General features: G+C 44.8%; 1 protein-coding gene across 1 annotated transcript in view; it reads right to left on the minus strand.

The window, feature by feature from the left end:
• Window positions 1-19,295, minus strand: part of plppr5b (phospholipid phosphatase related 5b) — a gene marked incomplete at both ends in the record, with an annotated part of 104,733 nt that overhangs the window by 30,616 nt on the left and 54,822 nt on the right. Inside the window, one exon of the mRNA XM_080489092.1 lies at window positions 804-1,054. Within this exon, the coding sequence (XP_080345218.1) occupies window positions 804-1,054 (251 nt within the window). The remainder of the gene's footprint in view (window positions 1-803; window positions 1,055-19,295) is intronic.

Here is a 19,295-nt window from a genome sequence, read left to right on the forward strand (position 1 = left end):
TACAGAGATTGTAGAGTCACTGCAGACACTATAGAGTCACTAAAGATATTATAGAGTCACTACAGGGATTATAGAGTCACTATAGAGATTATAGAGTCACTACAGAGACTGTAGATTCACTACAGAGATTATAGAGTCACTGCAGAGATTATAGAGTCACTACAGAGACTATAGAGTCACTACAGAGATTGTAGAGTCGCTACAGAGATTATAGAGTCACTACAGAGATTGTAGAGTCGCTACAGAGATTATACAGTCACTACAGAGACTGTAGAGTCACTACAGAGATTGTAGAGTCACTACAGAGACCGTAGAGTCACTACAGAGATCATCGAGTCACTACAGAGATTATAGAGTCACTACAGAGATCATAGAGTCACTACAGAGACTGTAGAGTCACTACAGAGATTGTAGAGTCACTACAGAGACTATAGAGTCACTACAGAGATCATAGAGTCACTACAGAGATTGTAGAGTCACGAGTGTGGAAAACCTTCTTGATTTTAGGGGTATAGCATGTTTTTATATATATATAAATATATAAATAGTCAGCATCCATGTATGTAAAAAACTATTAAGTTGAAGCATTTAAATGAATTTAATTCAGAATATCTTTAGTTAAGTTACTATTAACTGAACTAAAGATATTCTGAATTAGTTAGTTAAGTTACTATTAAAAGTTTTAAAGTACTGTGAGGATAAGAACATGAACATCCCGCAGCAGGAGAAGCAATGGAGGAGCGTCTGGCTGAAGACCAATCTGAATTGGTCAAAAGAAAAGACTCATCAGTGAGGTGACTCACGGCCAGGTAGAGGGCGGCGTAGACGCTGAGCGCCGCCTCCTTGGAGGGGAAGGTCTTGCGGGCTCTCAGGATGTCGTCCTGGTTGCCCGTGCACGCCTCCTGGTGGCTGATGTAGCGCAGCGCCTGCTGGCAGCCCAGCGCTGTGTAGTTGGGCTTACAGACGGTCAGGAAGTACGGCGCCAGGTTCCCCGTCACCACCTGCCCGGCGTTCACAAAGATGTCCACCGTGAAGAGGCCAAAGGTGTAGACCCCTGAAAGAGAGCAGAGTCGTTGAGTGGAGGACAGAAGGCGTGCGTGTGGAGGTGGTTTAGGACCGAGAGCGTCAGCTCAGGGTGGAGGCTCCTCCGTCAGAGCGTTAACAATGAGTGGATTAGAGTGAAATGACCAGATGGAGCGATAACAGAAACTACATTTTCATTTTGCTGAACAGCAGCGATGAGGATCCTAATAAACTACTGTCCCCTTCCCTCAGTCGCTGCAAAGACAAAACAAACGTCCTCCCCAACACATGGCTAACAGGTGAGCTGAGGACGAGTCAACTGTTAAACACAAAACCTTCCGGCAGCATCTTTTATCACACAATATAAAGTGAAGAGCATCGTATGTACATTTTCTTGTCTGTGAGCAAAGCTTCCGCCTAAACTGCTTAAAGTTACTGTGTCTCGGCTCGGCCCAGGTCTGGGGGGCTGCCGGCCCTGGGGTGGCGGCATCAGGGCCCCGGGGTGTCGCTACAGGCCCCCCCACAACAGTTCTGACCACAACCAGTGGACACACACACACACACACACACACACACACACACACACACACACACACACACACACACACACACACACACACACACACACACACACACACACACTTCCACTGCTCATGAGATGTGTTACTGATCTCACTTGTTCCCTGTCATCATTTGCTCAAACTCTGAAAATCATGTTCCTCTTTTGTTGTTGCTTCTTTGTTAATTCATGTTCCTGCTTCATGTTCCTGTCTAGATAGAGCTGCTCAGGCTGGTTAATCTAATAACAGATGGAAAGTATTCGGATCAGTGTGATAACTGTAAATAATATATGTAGCACTAACAAGGGTATTGTATGTTGTCTCTCACCCCCCCCCAATCTTCTCTCTTCTCTCTCTCTTTGAGCGTTCCCCCCCGGTCGTGTCCAAATGCTGAGGTGGATTATTTACTGGTGAACAAGTTTGAAACTAGTTTGAAAGCTTTAATAAAATGGTATATGTACATTAACTCACTGAAAGAAGACCAACACACTTCTGCTGTGCCAACAGGAGCTCCGGTTTGAGTCCTGACCTTGTTCCTATTTTCCTTTAATCGACAATCTTCAGTGCTCAACTGTTTCACGGGATATGATTGTGATATTGTATTGGCAAAAACTCTTCCTCTCTCATGTTCCTCTCTCATGTTCCTCTCTTCCTCTCTCATGTTCCTCTCTTGCTCTCTCATGTTCCTCTCTCATGTTCCTCTCTTCCTCTCTCATGTTCCTCTCTTGCTCTCTCATGTTCCTCTCTCATGTTCCTCTCTCATGTTCCTCTCTTCCTCTCTCATGTTCCTCTCTCATGTTCCTCTCTCATGTTCCTCTCTCATGTTCCTCTCTCATGTTCCTCTCTTGCTCTCTCATGTTCCTCTCTCATGTTCCTCTCTTCCTCTCGCATGTTCCTCTCTTCCTCTCTCATGTTCCTCTCTCATGTTCCTCTCTTCCTCTCTCATGTTCCTCTCTTCCTCTCGCATGTTCCTCTCTTCCTCTCTCATGTTCCTCTCTTCCTCTCTCATATTCCTCTCTTCCTCTCGCATGTTCCTCTCTTCCTCTCTCATGTTCCTCTCTCATGTTCCTCTCTTCCTCTCTCATGTTCCTCTCTCATGTTCCTCTCTTCCTCTCGCATGTTCCTCTCTTCCTCTCTCATGTTCCTCTCTCATGTTCCTCTCTTCCTCTCACATGTTCCTCTCTTCCTCTCTCATGTTCCTCTCTTCCTCTCTCATGTTCCTCTCTCATGTTTCTCTCTTCGTCTCACATGTTCCTCTCTTCCGCTCTCATGTTCCTCTCTCATTTTCCTCTCTCATGTTCCTCTCTTCCTCTCTCATGTTCCTCTCTCATGTTCCTCTCTTCCTCTCGCATGTTCCTCTCTTCCTCTCTCATGTTCCTCTCTTCCTCTCTCATGTTCCTCTCTTCCTCTCTCATGTTCCTCTCTCATGTTCCTCTCTTCCTCTCACATGTTCCTCTCTTCCTCTCTCATGTTCCTCTCTTCCTCTCTCATGTTCCTCTCTCATGTTTCTCTCTTCGTCTCACATGTTCCTCTCTTCCGCTCTCATGTTCCTCTCTCATTTTCCTCTCTCATGTTCCTCTCTTCCTCTCTCATGTTCCTCTCTCATGTTCCTCTCTCATGTTCCTCTCTTGCTCTCTCATGTTCCTCTCTCATGTTCCTCTCTCATTTTCCTCTCTCATGTTCCTCTCTTGCTCTCTCATGTCCCTCTCTTGCTCTCTCATGTTCCTCTCTCATATTCCTATCTTCCTCTCTCATGTCCCTCTCTTGCTCTCTCATGTCCCTCTCTCATGTTCCTCTCTTCCTCTCTCATGTCCCTCTCTCATGTTCCTCTCTCATGTTCCTCTCTTGCTCTCTCATGTTCCCCTCTCATGTTCCTCTCTTGCTCTCTCATGTTCCTCTCTCATGTTCCTCTCTTCCTCTCTCATGTCCCTCTCTCATGTTCCTCTCTTCCTCTCTCATGTCCCTCTCTCATGTTCCTCTCTCATGTTCCTCTCTTCCTCTCTCATGTCCCTCTCTCATGTTCCTCTCTCATGTCCCTCTCTTGCTCTCTCATGTTCCTCTCTCATGTTCCTCTCTCATGTTCCTCTCTTTCTCTCTCATGTCCCTCTCTCATGTTCCTCTCTCATGTTCCTCTCTTGCTCTCTCATGTTCCCCTCTCATCTTCCTCTCTGGAGGTTTTGTCCTTCTGACTCTGTCTCTTCCTCCGAGTCTCAATAGATCACGTCACACGTTGTGACTCAGCTGCTGCTCGCTGGCCGTGGATCATCGTCCTGACGCTGCTCTACTTTCTCTGAAATAAATGTGAAATGTGGGTGCTCTGTTTCACAGATGACCCCACCCCCACCCCCACTCCCCACCCCCACCCCCCACTCCCCACCCCCACCCCCACTCCCACCCCCCACCCCCACTCCCCCCCCCCCCCCCCCACTTAGCGTTAGGAACTCTGACAGTAACGACCAAAATTGCTTATCAGGGCATGAATGTGATTGAATTCAAACAAAGCTATGATCTGCTGCGGAGCCGCGGCGAAGCCAGGCTGTGTGTGTGTGTGTGTGTGTGTGTGTGTGTGTGTGTGTGTGTGTGTGTGTGTGTGTGTGTGTGTGTGTGTGTGCCTGGCCCAGGCAGACTCAACACTCAGAGTGTGTATGTAGAGAGGTACACATGCTGTCCAGGTACGTAACGTTGGCTCTGCATCACCAGACTCTTCTTAAAGTTGAATGTGGATTTTGAGTTTTGATTTTCATTTCACAGCTTTTAGTGAATCACTGCTTCTTCCCAAAGCCCAAGTAGAGGAGTGTAAGTTGGTTCAGGTTAGTATCCAGTGTTGCTTCATGTAGTTGGTGCAGGTGGAAGTTTTGGCTTCATATGCTTGTGCACGACTCCAGTGGATCATATGTCAATGTTTCTTCTGGAACAGCCTACAAACTCCTTCGTTTCATTTTCTTAGAACCATCAGAAAACTGCGTTGGTTTAGAGGATTAAAATCCCTTCATTCACACAGTTTAACACCGCTGTTTATTTTAGCACTGTGGATGTTTAACAGTCTCGTCCTGCAGATCCTAAATGAACATATAGTGTCACCTCTCTTCACATTTGAAGACCAAGTGATGATCCAACACACGAGCTCCAGTCGCTGGTGAAGCTTTGAATGGCTTCAACTAATCAAACAGCTTTCAGAACTTAGTGGTTAAAATGACAGATTTTGGTTTGAAGCGCTCTCACCTCACCGCGAGAAGGTCGTGGGTTCTACCAGACGCCCTCACCTGTCCAGATGAACCTACTCTCACCTGTCTAGGTGAACCTACCCTCACCTGTCCAGGTCAACCCGCCCTCACCTGTCCAGGTGAACCTACCCTCACCTGTCCAGGTGAACCTACCCTCACCTGTCCAGGTCAACCCGCCCTCACCTGTCCAGGTGAACCTACCCTCACCTGTCCAGGTGAACCTACCCTCACCTGTCCAGGTGAACCCGCCCTCATCTGTCCAGGTGAACCTACCCTCATCTGTCTAGGTGAACCTACCCTCACCTGTCTAGGTGAACCTACCCTCACCTGTCCAGGTGAACCTACCCTCATCTGTCTAGGTGAACCTACCCTCACCTGTCTAGGTGAACCTACCCTCACCTGTCCAGGTGAACCTACCCTCACCTGTCCAGGTGAACCTACCCTCACCTGTCCAGGTGAACCCGCCCTCACCCCTGTGTAAATCCCTTTCATTTGTTTGGTTTAGTTTGGTTGGGTTGGGTTTATGTTCTGCTGTGACTAAGATCTGGATTTACTATGATGGATAATATGTAATATGTGGAAGAACTGATCCTGTTGACTAGACTTCTACACCAAACATAAATCCAAGTAAACGTGAACTGACATCAGTGGATTCATGGTTCTAACTAGTCCAGATTCACGTTCAGGGATTTTCTAAGGCGTCCCCAACAAAACTGAATGACATTTTCACAAACTGCTTTCTGGATCTGATTATTCATTTTCTTTTAATCAACTCATTTTAAAAGTGTCAGTTTCCTGTTTGTTCTCTCCTTTTGTCCGACAAGCTGAGAGTCAATGCCAAGTTATGGAAGATGGGTTTGTTACCATGGCAACACAGTGAGCATATGCACCAGGCTGAACAAAAGATCACTTTTATCCTCGATGGGGACCTACGAAGCCAAACTGCAGTGTGTGTGTGTGTGTGTGTGTGTGTGTGTGTGTGTGTGTGTGTGTGTGTGTGTGTGTGTGTGTGTGTGTGTGTGTGTGTGTGTGTGTGTGTGTGTGTGTGTGTGTGTGTGTGTGTGTGTGTGTGTGTGTGTGTGTGTGTGTGTTATCACTGCTGCTGCACAAACAGACATTTCCTTTAAAACAGAGTGCTGATGAGCTCCGTCTCTGTGCATCATTACAGAAACTCGCCTGCAGGAACTGATACGGATGATTTAGCACAAAACTCAACACAGACAGATGCACTCTCAGCAGCACATAACACCATTTTGATGTTTTTAAATGTGCATCCCAACTTTCTCAATCATCAGAGTCATGATAGGTAATCATCTATTCTGTTAATTGGTAGTAATCAGGTGATTTTCTGCAAACTAAATTCATTAAATGAAAAACAGGGCAGATATTCCCGGTGCTGTCTGACGGTGCAGACCTCGGTGAATGGCTGAAACAGCAGAGGGTCGACTTTACAACAACTTTACATGATTAGTCCATCGTCTCATCTGTTTGGAATCCAGTGAAAGGAGGAAAACATTTAACTTCATTGTGGATTTAGTCAAAAATAAGAGTTTGTGTTGATGAAGAGGAGCAGTTTTCACCGTGATGTTCTTCTGATTCATTTCCAAGACCGAAGCTGTATCATATTCAGACCCGTGGAGGATTTATTTAAACACAGCTGATGTGTGACAATTACTTCTGTGTATTGGAAGTAAAATTTGAAAAATCAGGAAAACATTTTTAAAAAGAAATGTGATCTGGGGACCAACACAGGAAGTGTATGAGCGTCTTTACTAACGTGAGGCCAAACCGCTGCAGAAGGTTGAATCGACCCTGCACTGCACCCAGAGAACGTCCGCCTCTCAGTTCCCACCATGGAAACCTCAGGACACGACAGTTTTTTAGGGATGCATCAATAACACTTCTTTAAAGGACGAGTATGAGTACAACTGCACTGTACTGATATACTGCAAGTATTTATGAAATGCCATAAAGGCTAATTCATACTCCAAATGCCAATGATGTGCAAAGGCAATGTGTTGTCGTGAACCTCGTCCACACAACCTCTGTGTCGATGCTCGTCAGCCTCACAGTCTACATTAGCATAGCGCAGAGCGTAGCGTCTATCTACACACTGTAGACCGAGGGGCCGAGCTGCTAATGAGTATCAGTCACTTTAATAAGATAAGATAGGATAAGATAAGATATACTTTATTTAGCTCACATGTGGAGAAATGTGCAGTGGTACAACAGACAGGATAGTAAAAAAGAAAAGAAGCACATAGCAGAAACTAAAAACACAAATAAAAACACAATATAATAAAATAGAATTAGATAGATATTAAATATTATGCACACGGTGCCTATAAGTGTGGACATGTACAGAATATGGGGGTGGATGTATTTTACATAGTAAATACGTTCTTATAGATTATTATAGTTATTGCACCACTTCTTGCCCAGTTGGAGTGGAGTGATATTGTCCGGTGGTGGTGTGCAGTGGTCTCCTGGGAGCAGGCTTGGTTGAAGAGTCTGACTGCAGCAGGGAGGAAGGACCGGCGGAGTCTCTCCTTCAGACACCGCGGGTGGAGAAGCCTGTCACTGACGGAGCTGCCCAGTGATGTGACGGTACCATGTAGGGGGTGGGAGACGGTCTCCATCAGGGATGAAAGCTTCTTCAACATCCTCCTGTCTCCCACCACCTCCACAGGGTCCAGGGGGGGCAGCCCAGGACAGAGCTGGCCTTCCTCACCAGTTGGTTCAGTTGGTTCCTGTCTGCAGCCGGAGTGCTGCTGCTCCAGCAGACCACTCTATAGAAGATGGCTGATGCCACCACGGAGTCATAAAAATCATGACTCATCATGTTTAGCATGTAGCATCGCTGCTGTGTGAGCCCTAAGCTCTTTAGCAAGTAGCATGTAGCATCACTGGTGTGTGAGCCCTAAACTCTTTAGCAAGTAGCATGTAGCATCGCTGCTGTGTGAGCCCTAAACTCTTTAGCAAGTAGCATGTAGCATCACTGGTGTGTGAGCCCTAAGCTCTTTAGTAAGTAGCATGTAGCATCACTGATGTGTGAGCCTGAAACTCTTTAGCATGTAGCATGTAGCATCACTGATGTGTGAGCCTGAAACTCTTTAGCAAGTAGCATGTAGCATCACTGGTGTGTGAGCCCTAAACTCTTTAGCAAGTAGCATGTAGCATCACTGGTGTGTGAGCCCTAAACTCTTTAGCAAGTAGCATGTAGCATCGCTGCTGTGTGAGCCTGAAACTCTTTAGCATGTAGCATGTAGCCCTGCTCTGAGTTCCACGTTGAGCAGTTAAACTACTGAGTGACATCGTTTTAACTCTGCTGGTCCAAATGTCTCTGGTGATGAAGTTGCTGGTGATGAAGTTGCTGGTGATGAAGTTGCTGGTGTTGCACCAACTATCTTTCTCCTCCTCTTTATATTTTATCAGAACATCGTTTACAGTCTTTCTTACTTTTGTTATTCTCATTAATTTTAAAGACTCTCCAAACTGCGGCCATCCCTCGTGCTTCTTGTCTCCCTGATGCTTCAGCTGCTGGTGTCACCTAGTACTTGCTGGGTTTTGTTTGGGAGATTTTCCTCAGTACAAATATGAGTATACTCTGTGCAGTACCACACCCGATATTAGTATCGGTATCAAAATTCAAGATTTAGATTTGCCACTGGTACACATTAAGCGAGGAATTCTTGCCATACTTAGTAGTTGAGTTAAAAAAACCAACACAACCGTCAGAAATAGAATTTAAGAAAAGCTACTCGAAAGAGTGATATATAGAATAAACACTGCAGCAAAAGAAAACTAGATGGTGCAGCTGATGTATGATGAAAATACTTCAATTGTCCATAAACACACACACACACACACACACACACACACACACACACACACACACACACACACACACACACACACACACACACACACACACACACACACACACACACACTCAATAGTGTTTCTATTTTTGTTTTAGCCGTCAGTCTCCTGAAGAAATCTGTTGTAAAATTGTGTTTAGTGTGTGACGATAATGTCTGCTCTACGGTGTCGGTGCATCCCTGATTATTTAAATGCATTTTAAAGAGCTTCTGCCAAGAGGACAGAGCTTCACAAACCACAGCGGAGCGCCTTAAAAGTCAGCAAACTAAATCAAAGTTTGTCCCCAAATAGCTTATCTTGCATCCTCTCAAACATTAATGTTGTGTGGACTCTTTTACATAATGTTACTTACTAACGGCAGGGAAATGTAAAATCTGAAGTGAAATCTGTGAGAGGGTGCCACGACCCTCGGCTGTGCTCGAAATAGAAACTTTCCCAAACTGCCGGCCCACTGAGTCATTATGCAAAACAAGAGAGGGACTGGCTGCCTGGCTCGCAGGAGGCTGAGGCCCTGGAGCTGCAGTCAACACGAGAAAATAAACCTGTGCAAGCATGCACACTGATACACACACACACACACACACACACACACACACACACACACACACACACACACACACACACACACACACACACACACACACACACACACACACACACAGCGATACATATGCATGGTGCAGGCATGCACATGGAGCCAGTCAAGTGTGAACAGTGTGACACTCTGACATTAGCAGAGACCAAAGGAGCAAAGACAGAACCGAAATGTGTTCTGATCTCATGCTGGGAATCAATTTATTCTATCGTTTCCTGTAGTTTTCACTGGCTCTGAGCTCAAACGATGGGACACAGGCGTGCTGTGAAGTCTCTACCAATCAGAACGTTTGGGGGCGGGGCTAAAACCAAGTCAGGTATTTCAGGTTGGTAGCAGCTGTATGATTAAGCAGATTTTCAGTGTGGAAGCAAAATGACACCTCAAATACAAAACCAGCCCACGTTTTCAATCCTGCTGCCAAGAAGAAGAAGTTCTTCTTCCAGCTGTGAGGCTCCGGCGTATCTTAAAGAGCTGTTAGTCCCAGATTAATTTCAACAATCGTATAAGTTCCCAGCCAGCTCCACTGTACGACATGAGCTAAAGAACTCTGGGCCACGACATGAAGTTTGCTGTGTGCAGGATGAGAACCAGCTGAATCACAGCCTACGATCTACATGAATCGATGAGATTGTTCAGGTATAAAACATCAAAAGTGTGAGCCGGCAATCACGATAAGGACACTAGTAAAACATGACCGGAGTGTTGCCCTTGTGGTTTGTCTGTGTTTGGAGGGAAAGCCCCACAACACTTTTGTTCACACTTAATTTTACTTGATTTGCCATCGTAGCCACAAAGCATCTATTTGGGTTGGGCTCCAGGGTGGCGCTGATCAGTGCATCATTTCATTCTGTGTTTCTATTGGTCAGTTAGTTGATATAGGTGGCCGCAGCCTCACCATCACCCCACATTTCTGACACTCAGAGTATTATCTCACAGCGCGACGCAGGAACAACGATCAGACCAAAGATATCGATTCCAGAGATATCACCACGATCTACCGGAGGTTCCTAGGTGTTCTAAAAGTAGAACGTGATGCAGAACGTTCGGCCACCAGGCTGGCCTCGTGTGGAACCAGCTCCCAGTTTAACCAGTCAGAGTGCTGAACTACAGGATTGTTTGTGTCAAACCACAGTGCATGAAGCACAAATGTAAAGCTTCTCTTTTGTTCAGCAGCACTCGGGTCACATTCAAGACAACATGTCCAACTAAAGGCACTCATCACAGTGTTCTTCAGTTTTCTGCTCACCAGGAGCCAAACAAATGTCCTAACAAAGTTCAAAAGGAGACAGTGTTCCCAAACCAGACCTGCAACCCCCCCACAGCCAGTCCTGGTCTGTCTGCCTGTTGGCTGCTTTTCAAAGCTCCGGTGGTTTTGTTCTTTCTACCACAATTGACCAGCTTCAACTAAAGCTCCGATCCGACCGATCCTGCCAAATGAGTTGACAAACTCAGAGTCTGTCTGAGCTGACTGTAGCTCCACCGGATGATCGGGGGAAGTTAAACGCACATTTCCTGTTGGTTGTTATCTCCAGGTACCAGAGTTCACTGCTGGCACTCAACCTGATACTCTCACACTTCATAACCGTGGGAAATGAATCCTCCGACTCCTAAATGAGCTTTCTCAAAGCTCAGGAGAAGACTGTATTCAATCAGAGAGGAGGCTCACACTCCTTCAATCCTTCATTCATGCCCTCTCCACCACTGGAAGGTGCTCGCATTGTTGTCTGCTTTCATCAATATATGACAACAAGGAACAATTCCACAGCCAGTCTGGATAAAAAGGTACATTCGAAGGACAGATTCTGTCAGGCTGAGTCAGATCGGGGTCACAATCGGTCGTCTGGGGAGAAACGATGAAGGCAAACAGAGTGGACTATCCTTTGAGGCTGAGATGGGCGGTGACAGCCCACAACACACAGCTGTTCACTCCCCATCTGCTGAACCATCTGTCTGTGTGAGCTGTGCTATCCTCACTCTTATTGTGCCACGCAGCTATAAAGCATCCCTGCTTTCTGTCTGCTGTTGGAAGCTCCAGGTTCATTCACGCTGAAAAGACCTTTAGGAAATGTGTCCTCTATAACTGGAGAAGCCAGTTTAGTGATGCAGATTTCTCATGCGGCCATGAAGGACTTAGCCGTGCCGAGGCTGAGGGGGACGTCATTCGGTCTGCTGGTATTCTGCAGACAAACAGTGAACTGCAGAGTCAACTGAGAGTGTAATCTCATTTCTGTCCATCCTCTGCTTACAAGAGAAGATGATTTGCTTGCAGATGCAGTTTCAGGCCTGCAGGGTGAATCAGTAGCTGCGTCCCTGCAGCATCCTTTAGCTTTAGATTTGGACTAATGCCCTTTGATCCCCTCACACACACAATTCCTGCGTATTGAAGTCAAATCAGGCCAGTAAGCCTCTGGCCTGGAGGCTCGGCACGAGGCAGCCATTGGACCAATGGGGGGGCTGCGCTCGCCTCGCACACCACAGCACAGACTTTTCTGGATTCATCCGTCTCTGCTCGCTCTGCCAAGCAGCCTGCCAAAAGCAGTTATTGATATCCCTGATCAGCCGCGCTGTAATGCGCACGGGCAGGCACACTGTATGTAATGGGATTTCCTGATTGTGTACGTTAAATAGTGCCTAGTAATTTGGAGTAACTGCTGTTGCTAATGCTGCTGTAAAGAGATGCTGACAGCCCGCCGCGGAGCCATTAGCTGATGTTGGTAAAGAGAAGCTGCAGCTCTCCTGCAGTCTGCTCCACTGAGCTTTACGCTGCCAGTGAAGGGCAGAGGCTCCTTTCTTTGCCTCCTCACAACTTCAACAACACGGCGGCCTCCGTCTCAAAGACAGCGTGCAGGACAGCTCACGGCCAATATGGGCCCGGAAATGGAGGATTGGAGGTTTGAATTGGTTCATTTTAGCTCCATAACTTCAGGATGGATTCAGTCCGTGAGGGAGGCGACGCTTCTCATTAGAACATTCAACCGCTCAGTTCAATATCCTTTACAGTCTCTGTGTCTGTGTGTGTGTGTGTGTGTGTGTGTGTGTGTGTGTGTGTGTGTGTGTGTGTGTGTGTGTGTGTGTGTGTGTGTGTGTGTGTGTGTGTGTGTGTGTGTGTGTGTGTGTGTGTGTGTGTGTGTGTGTGTGTGTGTGTGTGAGTTGTTCTGCCAGTTAAGAGAGATTTCCCTGTTACTTGACTCATGTTCCTCATGTAAAAGGAAACATGAGCACTATGAGCAGGTATCTCCAGCACAAGCACCTGATGGAAGGTTTTCTGACAGTTGAGGACTCAATGAGGTGACACAGTGAGAAAACACCTGTCTATTGAGAATGCTTTTCAACAGATCAATAGTGCCACTTCAAAACAACATGTTCTCCTAACGCACACATTCTCTTCACCGCCTTTATCAGACACACATTTCCAACCTCTCATTCCCTCTGACATCTGCCCCTCCGTCTCATGTGAGCAGCTCACAGTGTTTCTGCACAAAGATGTGTTAAAGGTCAAACTGAGCGTGAGGAGGATGAAGAAAGGTGAGTGAAGTGACTCTAAACCTTCATGGTTGTTGATGTCCAGATAAAGGAGGGGAGCAGATTCGTCCTGCAGCCCAGAGACTTTAGAATCAGCAACTCCAGCTCATATATACTGAATAAGTCTGCTTCTCTAACCTCCAGACCAACACTTCCCCAACCAATGGATGTGGCTCCCATGCAAGCTGCTCAGTCCATCCACTGGGAGCAGTTCAGGGTTCACCGTCTGGCTCAAGGGTACTTTGATATGTGGACAGGGAGAGATGGGGAATCAAACCTGCAACCTTCCCATTGAGAGAAAACCACTCTACCAACTGAGCCACAGCCGGCCAAAACAATTCCATGACATGTTATATTCTGTGTTATAACAACTTTCAGCTGATCACCACCAACAGTATTGTGACATACGATCACTGTTATTATCTTTTTTCTACCGTATTACTGTTTTTTATATTAATATTATTGTTTGTATTCTTTATTCCTCTGCTGCTGCAATGATGAAAATTCCCCCATTGTGGAACAAATTAAGGATTATCTAATCTAATCTCTAATCTAATCTAATAATTTAAAAAAGAAAAATGTATTAGTAAAAATGTATTTTAAAAAATTTCACTTTTCCTAATTTTATTTGTGGCACTTCCTAAATACATGTTTTACAGCTGAAGATGAATTGTACTAGTGGAAAGTGGTAGAATCGTCTGGTAGCTGGTGAAATGTGGGGTGTTAAGTTTAAGGTCCAACCAGAGTCAGAAGTGTTTTTAATGTCTAAACAGCTGAACATTCAAACATTTTGGAACATTCTGGCTTTGTTTTCTGGGTTTAGAAACTCTTTCATCTGTTTGAGTGAATCAATATCACCGAGCAGAATACTCAAGAGTACTCATATTTTATAAGACCCCTGGTGCGACCCTGCGTTATGTAACGTCCACCCCCACCACCATGATCTGGAAAACCTTTGAGGAGCAGCAACCAGGGACGACCCAAAATGAGCTGAGCTCCGCAGACCGGTATTTTAATCTGAGCCACTGGTCTTTGAGTAAAGTCTCAGAAGCTGTATGAAGCTGCAGCATGCAGTCAGAGCAGTCAGAGCAGAGCAGTCAGAGCAGAGCAGAGCAGTCAGTGCAGAGCAGTCAGTGCAGAGCAGAGCAGAGCAGTCAGTGCAGAGCAGAGCAGAGCAGAGCAGAACAGAGCAGAGCAGAGCAGAGCAGAGCAGTCAGAGCAGAGCAGTCAGTGCAGAGCAGAGCAGAGCAGAGCAGAACAGAGCAGTCAGAGCAGAGCAGTCAGTGCAGAGCAGAGCAGTCAGAGCAGAGCAGTCAGTGCAGAGCAGAGCAGAACAGAACAGAGCAGAGCAGAGCAGAACAGTGCAGAGCAGAGCAGAGCAGAGCAGTCAGAGCAGAGCAGAGCAGAACAGAGCAGTCAGAGCAGAGCAGTCAGAGCAGAGCAGAGCAGAACAGAGCAGTCAGAGCACAGCTGAGCTGAGCAGAGCAGAGCAGAGCAGAGCAGTCAGAGCAGTCAGAGCAGAGCAGAGCAGAGCCACCAATCCTTCCAGGATGAGGCTGTTTGAATGAGCACTGCTGCTCCCATTAGTTTCACTTCCCTCTAATCTAATGCTTTGTGTCTCTATCCAAAGACGGGGGCAGCCGGGTGGCTGAAGGATAAATCACAGTAATGAGGACATGCGCAACACATCAATTCACGGAGACCACGACCAAATGTGGACATAGAATGTCTCCACACACATTTCATGTGTTCACACTGCTGGACGAGGTTTCACTAATTCTGTCATTATGATGGAGGAAGCCTCCCAGTAATTAGAGTAATTATAACAGGAGCAATGAAGCCAGAAGGTGTGAAGTGACACATTATATCACAGCAGGAAGCTGATTGGATGATAAAACCATTAAAGAAGAGAAAGTATCCTGGTAGAAACATGAAGTTAAAGCATTAGGTTTCTCCAAGAGTACTCCAGTACTTTTCACACATGACGGGTATTAAATAGTGAGCATGCCATGTACTGTTGTAGTTTAGACCACCTAACTCGAGACCGGGTCAAGACCAAGACCAGAACATCCAAAGACAAGACCTTTAAGGACCAAGATCAAGTCAAGACCCAGAACAGAGCGTCCCAAGACCAAGACTAAAGCTGCAAGCAGCGTGGAACGGGTCCTCGCACGCCCATGCATGTTGGAACGTGGTGCATGCTGAGGTTTTGTGCATGTTGAGGTTTTGTTCATGTTGAGGTTTTGTGCACGTTGAAGTTTTGTGCATGTTGAGGTTTTGTGCATGTTGAGGTTTTGTGCATGCTGAGGTTTTGTGCATGTTGAGGTTTTGTGCATGTTGAGGTTTTGTGCACGTTGAAGTTTTGTGCATGTTGAGGTTTTGTGCATGCTGAGGTTTTGTGCATGTTGAGGTTTTGTGCATGCTGAGGTTTTGTGCATGTTGAGGTTTTGTGCATGCTGAGGTTTTGTGCACGTTGAAGTTTTGTGCATGTTGAGGTTTTGTGCATGCTGAGGTTTTGTGCATGTTGAGGTTTTGTGCATGCTGAGGTTTTGTGCACGTTGAAGTTTTGTGCATGTTGAGGTTTTGTGCACGTTGGAACGTGGTGCACGTTGAAGTTTTGTGCACGCTGAGGTTTTGTGCATGTTGAGGTTTGGTGCATGCTGAGGTTTTGTGCATGTTGAGGTTTGGTGCATGCTGAGGTTTTGTGCATGCTGAGGTTTGGTGCATGTTTCTCAGCAGGTAGCCTGTCAGCCTGTCTGCTGCATACAGCACACTGCAGGACCTGTGTCTGTCTGTCTGTCCTCCCTGTCCTGTCCTCCGTCTTCACCCCATCCAGAACTGCAGAAAGCCTCTGAGACGGGTTCTTCCTGTTCCCACCAGTGCTGACGCTTCCTCAGGTCATTGTTGCGTTTCTCTCTGCAAAAAGTACCTTGTGCTGTATTTGATGCTCCGTAAATCAAGATGAATTGAATTGAACTGAATTTGCTTTTTTGATGAAAAGTCTGAATATTTATCGTGAGTCATCAGCAGCATATTTTACACTCACAACACCACATTTAAGGTTAATACAGTCAAGGACTTAATAATAACACATTAAAATGTAAAACATGATCTTTCCTGTTGCCTGCAGGTGGCGCTGTCTGTCTGTGTATGGATATTGGCGTATGGATTTGATCAGGAGAAGTCTTCGATCAAGCATGTAAAGTTTTAGGCCCATTGCAGCATGTAGAGCAGATCTCTGGTCTCTTGGATTTACCATGTAGGACGAGTTCAACATGAGAACTTCACAGTTAATGTCAAATGCTGGACTTCCTGTTGGGTTCAGAGTCGGGGTGACCAGGACGATATCACAATATCACACAATATAACCTTCACAAATTGTGAAGGTTATAACAAAAAATTACCTTCAGTTTGAAAAATGTGAGGGGCTTTTATTTTGAAATACAACGAAACTGTAATGTGGCATATTGGCCACCACCTAACACCAACACTAACTCAAATTTTTCTGGTTTTCAGAGGTAAGGATCTACTATAGTGGGCGTGGATGTTGTGTGTGTGTGTGTGTGTGTGTGTGTGTGTGTGTGTGTGTGTGTGTGTGTGTGTGTGTGTGTGTGTGTGTGTGTGTGTGTGTGTGTGTGTGTGTGTGTGTGTGTGTGTGTGTGTGTGCATGCTAGGCTAATACCTGTTATGTTGCTGAAAATCACACAGGTTACTCTCCAGGTGTTCCTGATATGGAATCTGGTCTTATCGCACATGCTAATATGCTAAGCTAACTAGCCTAGCAATAGCATTAAAAAGCTTCAAAACCATTAGCATCTCTACCTCCCTCTACTTGAACCAGGGTCTGTATCCTAACCCGAACCAGGGTGTTTCTTGCCCCCGACCCAAACCAAGGTTTGTATCCCCCCATCTATCTTTCTGTCTACCCTATCCTTTCTTCTCTTCTATCTCCTCTTCCCCCACCTCTCTCTCTACCTCTCTCTCTATCTCCCCTTACCCGAAACCAGGGTCTGTATCCCTACCCGAACCAGGGTCTGTATCCCTACCCGAACCAGGGTCTGTTTCTTGCCCCCGAGACCAAAACAAGGTTTGTATCCCTCCTAAATCTATCTCTCTGTCTATCCTCTCCTTTCCTCTCCTCTATCCCCTCCCCCCAACCGGTCAGCAGGAAGCCTCCACCTCTGACTCTGGTTTCTACAGGTTCTTCCTGTTGGAGGAGTTTTTCTTTCCACAGTCGTAAATAAATCTGCTGCTCATGTGGATTTGTTTGGTTTTTCTCTGTTAAAAGCATCTCGAAATGACTGTGTTGTATTTGGTGCTCTATAAATAAAGTTGAATTGAATCGAACTGAATTATGTCACAGCGCACATTAGCATGTTAGCTAGTTTATGTAGCACATGGCAGCAGCTGAGCCCCTAAACCAGGACGTTCATGGTATGATGTAATCCTGGTGTGAATGATGTCACAGTGTCTGATCAGCTGCAGGTAGTGATGTCATCACAGCGGGGGAGGACGGATTTTATCTACATATTTTGGAAACAACTCCTCTGAATCCACAGTTTTTGGATTGTGGACTTCCTGTTGGATTTAGGTCCAGGATTCGTACGTCTCAGTGAGACGAACAATTGAGTTTAGGTTTGATCTCTCTACGACATTCCTACGGGCCGTGGTGGCCTTTGTAGTATATGTAGGTGGCGCTAGAGAGCACATCTTGGCACTCTGGGGGTTATTCTTTACATGTTCTTATATTTTTATCCAGTGTTTATGAATGCGACACATTTGGTGAGCATGTTTAGGAGGTCAAATTTGGCCTCAAAGCCGCTTCAGGAGTGAAAGAAAAAACAAGAAATGGAGGAAATACAATAGAGTCCTGGCCTTTCGTGCTCAGTCCCTAACAACAACAACAACAACAACAACAACAACAACAACAACAACAACAACAACAGCAACAACAACAACAACAACAACAACTATTATTATTATTATTATTATTATTATTATTATTATTATAATAACTATAATAATAATAATAACAACAACAATAATAATAACCATAATAATAATAACAACAACAACAACAATAATAATAATAATAATAATAATAATAATAATAATAATAACCAGAATAATACTAATAATAACAACAACACCAATAATAATAATAATAATAACAATAATAATAACTATAATAATAATAATAATAACAATAATAATAATAATAATAATAATAATAATAATAATAATAATAATAATAATAATAACAATAATAATAACAACAACAACAACAACAACAATAATAATAATAATAATAATAATAATAATAATAATAATAATAATAATAATAATAGGGTCTTGTCCAGCCCTGCTGGGGCTCAGACCCTAATAAGACCAGGATAAGATGCCGGGTCTTGACCACGATGTTACTTTTATTTCACCTTCAATAAAAAGTGTCTGGAACTAGAAAGCATGTTAAATCTATAACAAAATGTTTTTGAGCATATACATACGTTTTTCAAAATTTACCAAAACTGAAGCTGATGATGCATTTTTGAAAAAATAATGAATTGGCAGTCGTTCAAACTTGTTAGCTGTTAAGCTCTTTTAGCTGTGCAGTTTAATTTAGCTGACTGTGCAGTTTAATTTAGCTGACTGTGCAGTTTTCAGACAAGTTTAACAATTTCGCTTTTTTGAACCGAAGTGGTTTGAACGATTTTAGTTGTTTTATCTGTTTTAAACTGTTCAAATTCTACTGTTTTAATTCTTTTTACTCTTTTCCCTTTTCCATTGTTGATCTCCTTCAGTGTTCCTTTCCGATTTTCAGCACTTTAATCCTGTTTAACAGTAACATCACCTTCGTCTCTTGTTATTTGCTGGTTTCTTTGCACACATCAAAGAAGAATTGCTGGCAGTGAAGGATAACAAGTTGGTAGAGAACTCTGTGAATCCACATCTTTCTTTCTGAGAGGTGTAGTTAGAGGTTCCACATCCCCCACGTGCAGCACAAGACAGCATGCAGGTGATATTTTACTTTAAAAACTATTGAACCGGCTCATTTGTGTCACACTTGTATCCTGGAGCAACGAGATAAGATCTATGAGATCTATGCAACATATTTTAATAAGATGAATATGTTTATTCACACACAGCTTTGTGAAAGCTGCAGGAAGCTGCAGGCTTCAGACCTCTTATCTGGTACTAACGGGTCAAATTGATGGAACTTTAAAGGTGTCAGCATCTTCTGCCTCCTTCACACAGTCTGCATCACAACGTCACACTGATCTCAGTCATGATGAATCCTCAGCAGTCTTCTGCTGGCCTCATTCAGTCTTTAGTGGAACCAATCCAACCATCCAGAAAGGTTCTTAAAACACTAATAAAACATCATTTTGCTCCAGTGTAATTCTACACTGGTTTATTCTGTCACTCTGAGGCAGAAACGCAGCCGAGGCAACATTTATTTCTCCTTTTGGAACCTCGTCCAGGATTTCA

The sequence above is a fragment of the Lipophrys pholis genome (assembly GCF_963383615.2).
Source record: "Lipophrys pholis genome assembly, chromosome: 20".
NCBI lineage: Eukaryota > Metazoa > Chordata > Actinopteri > Blenniiformes > Blenniidae > Lipophrys > Lipophrys pholis.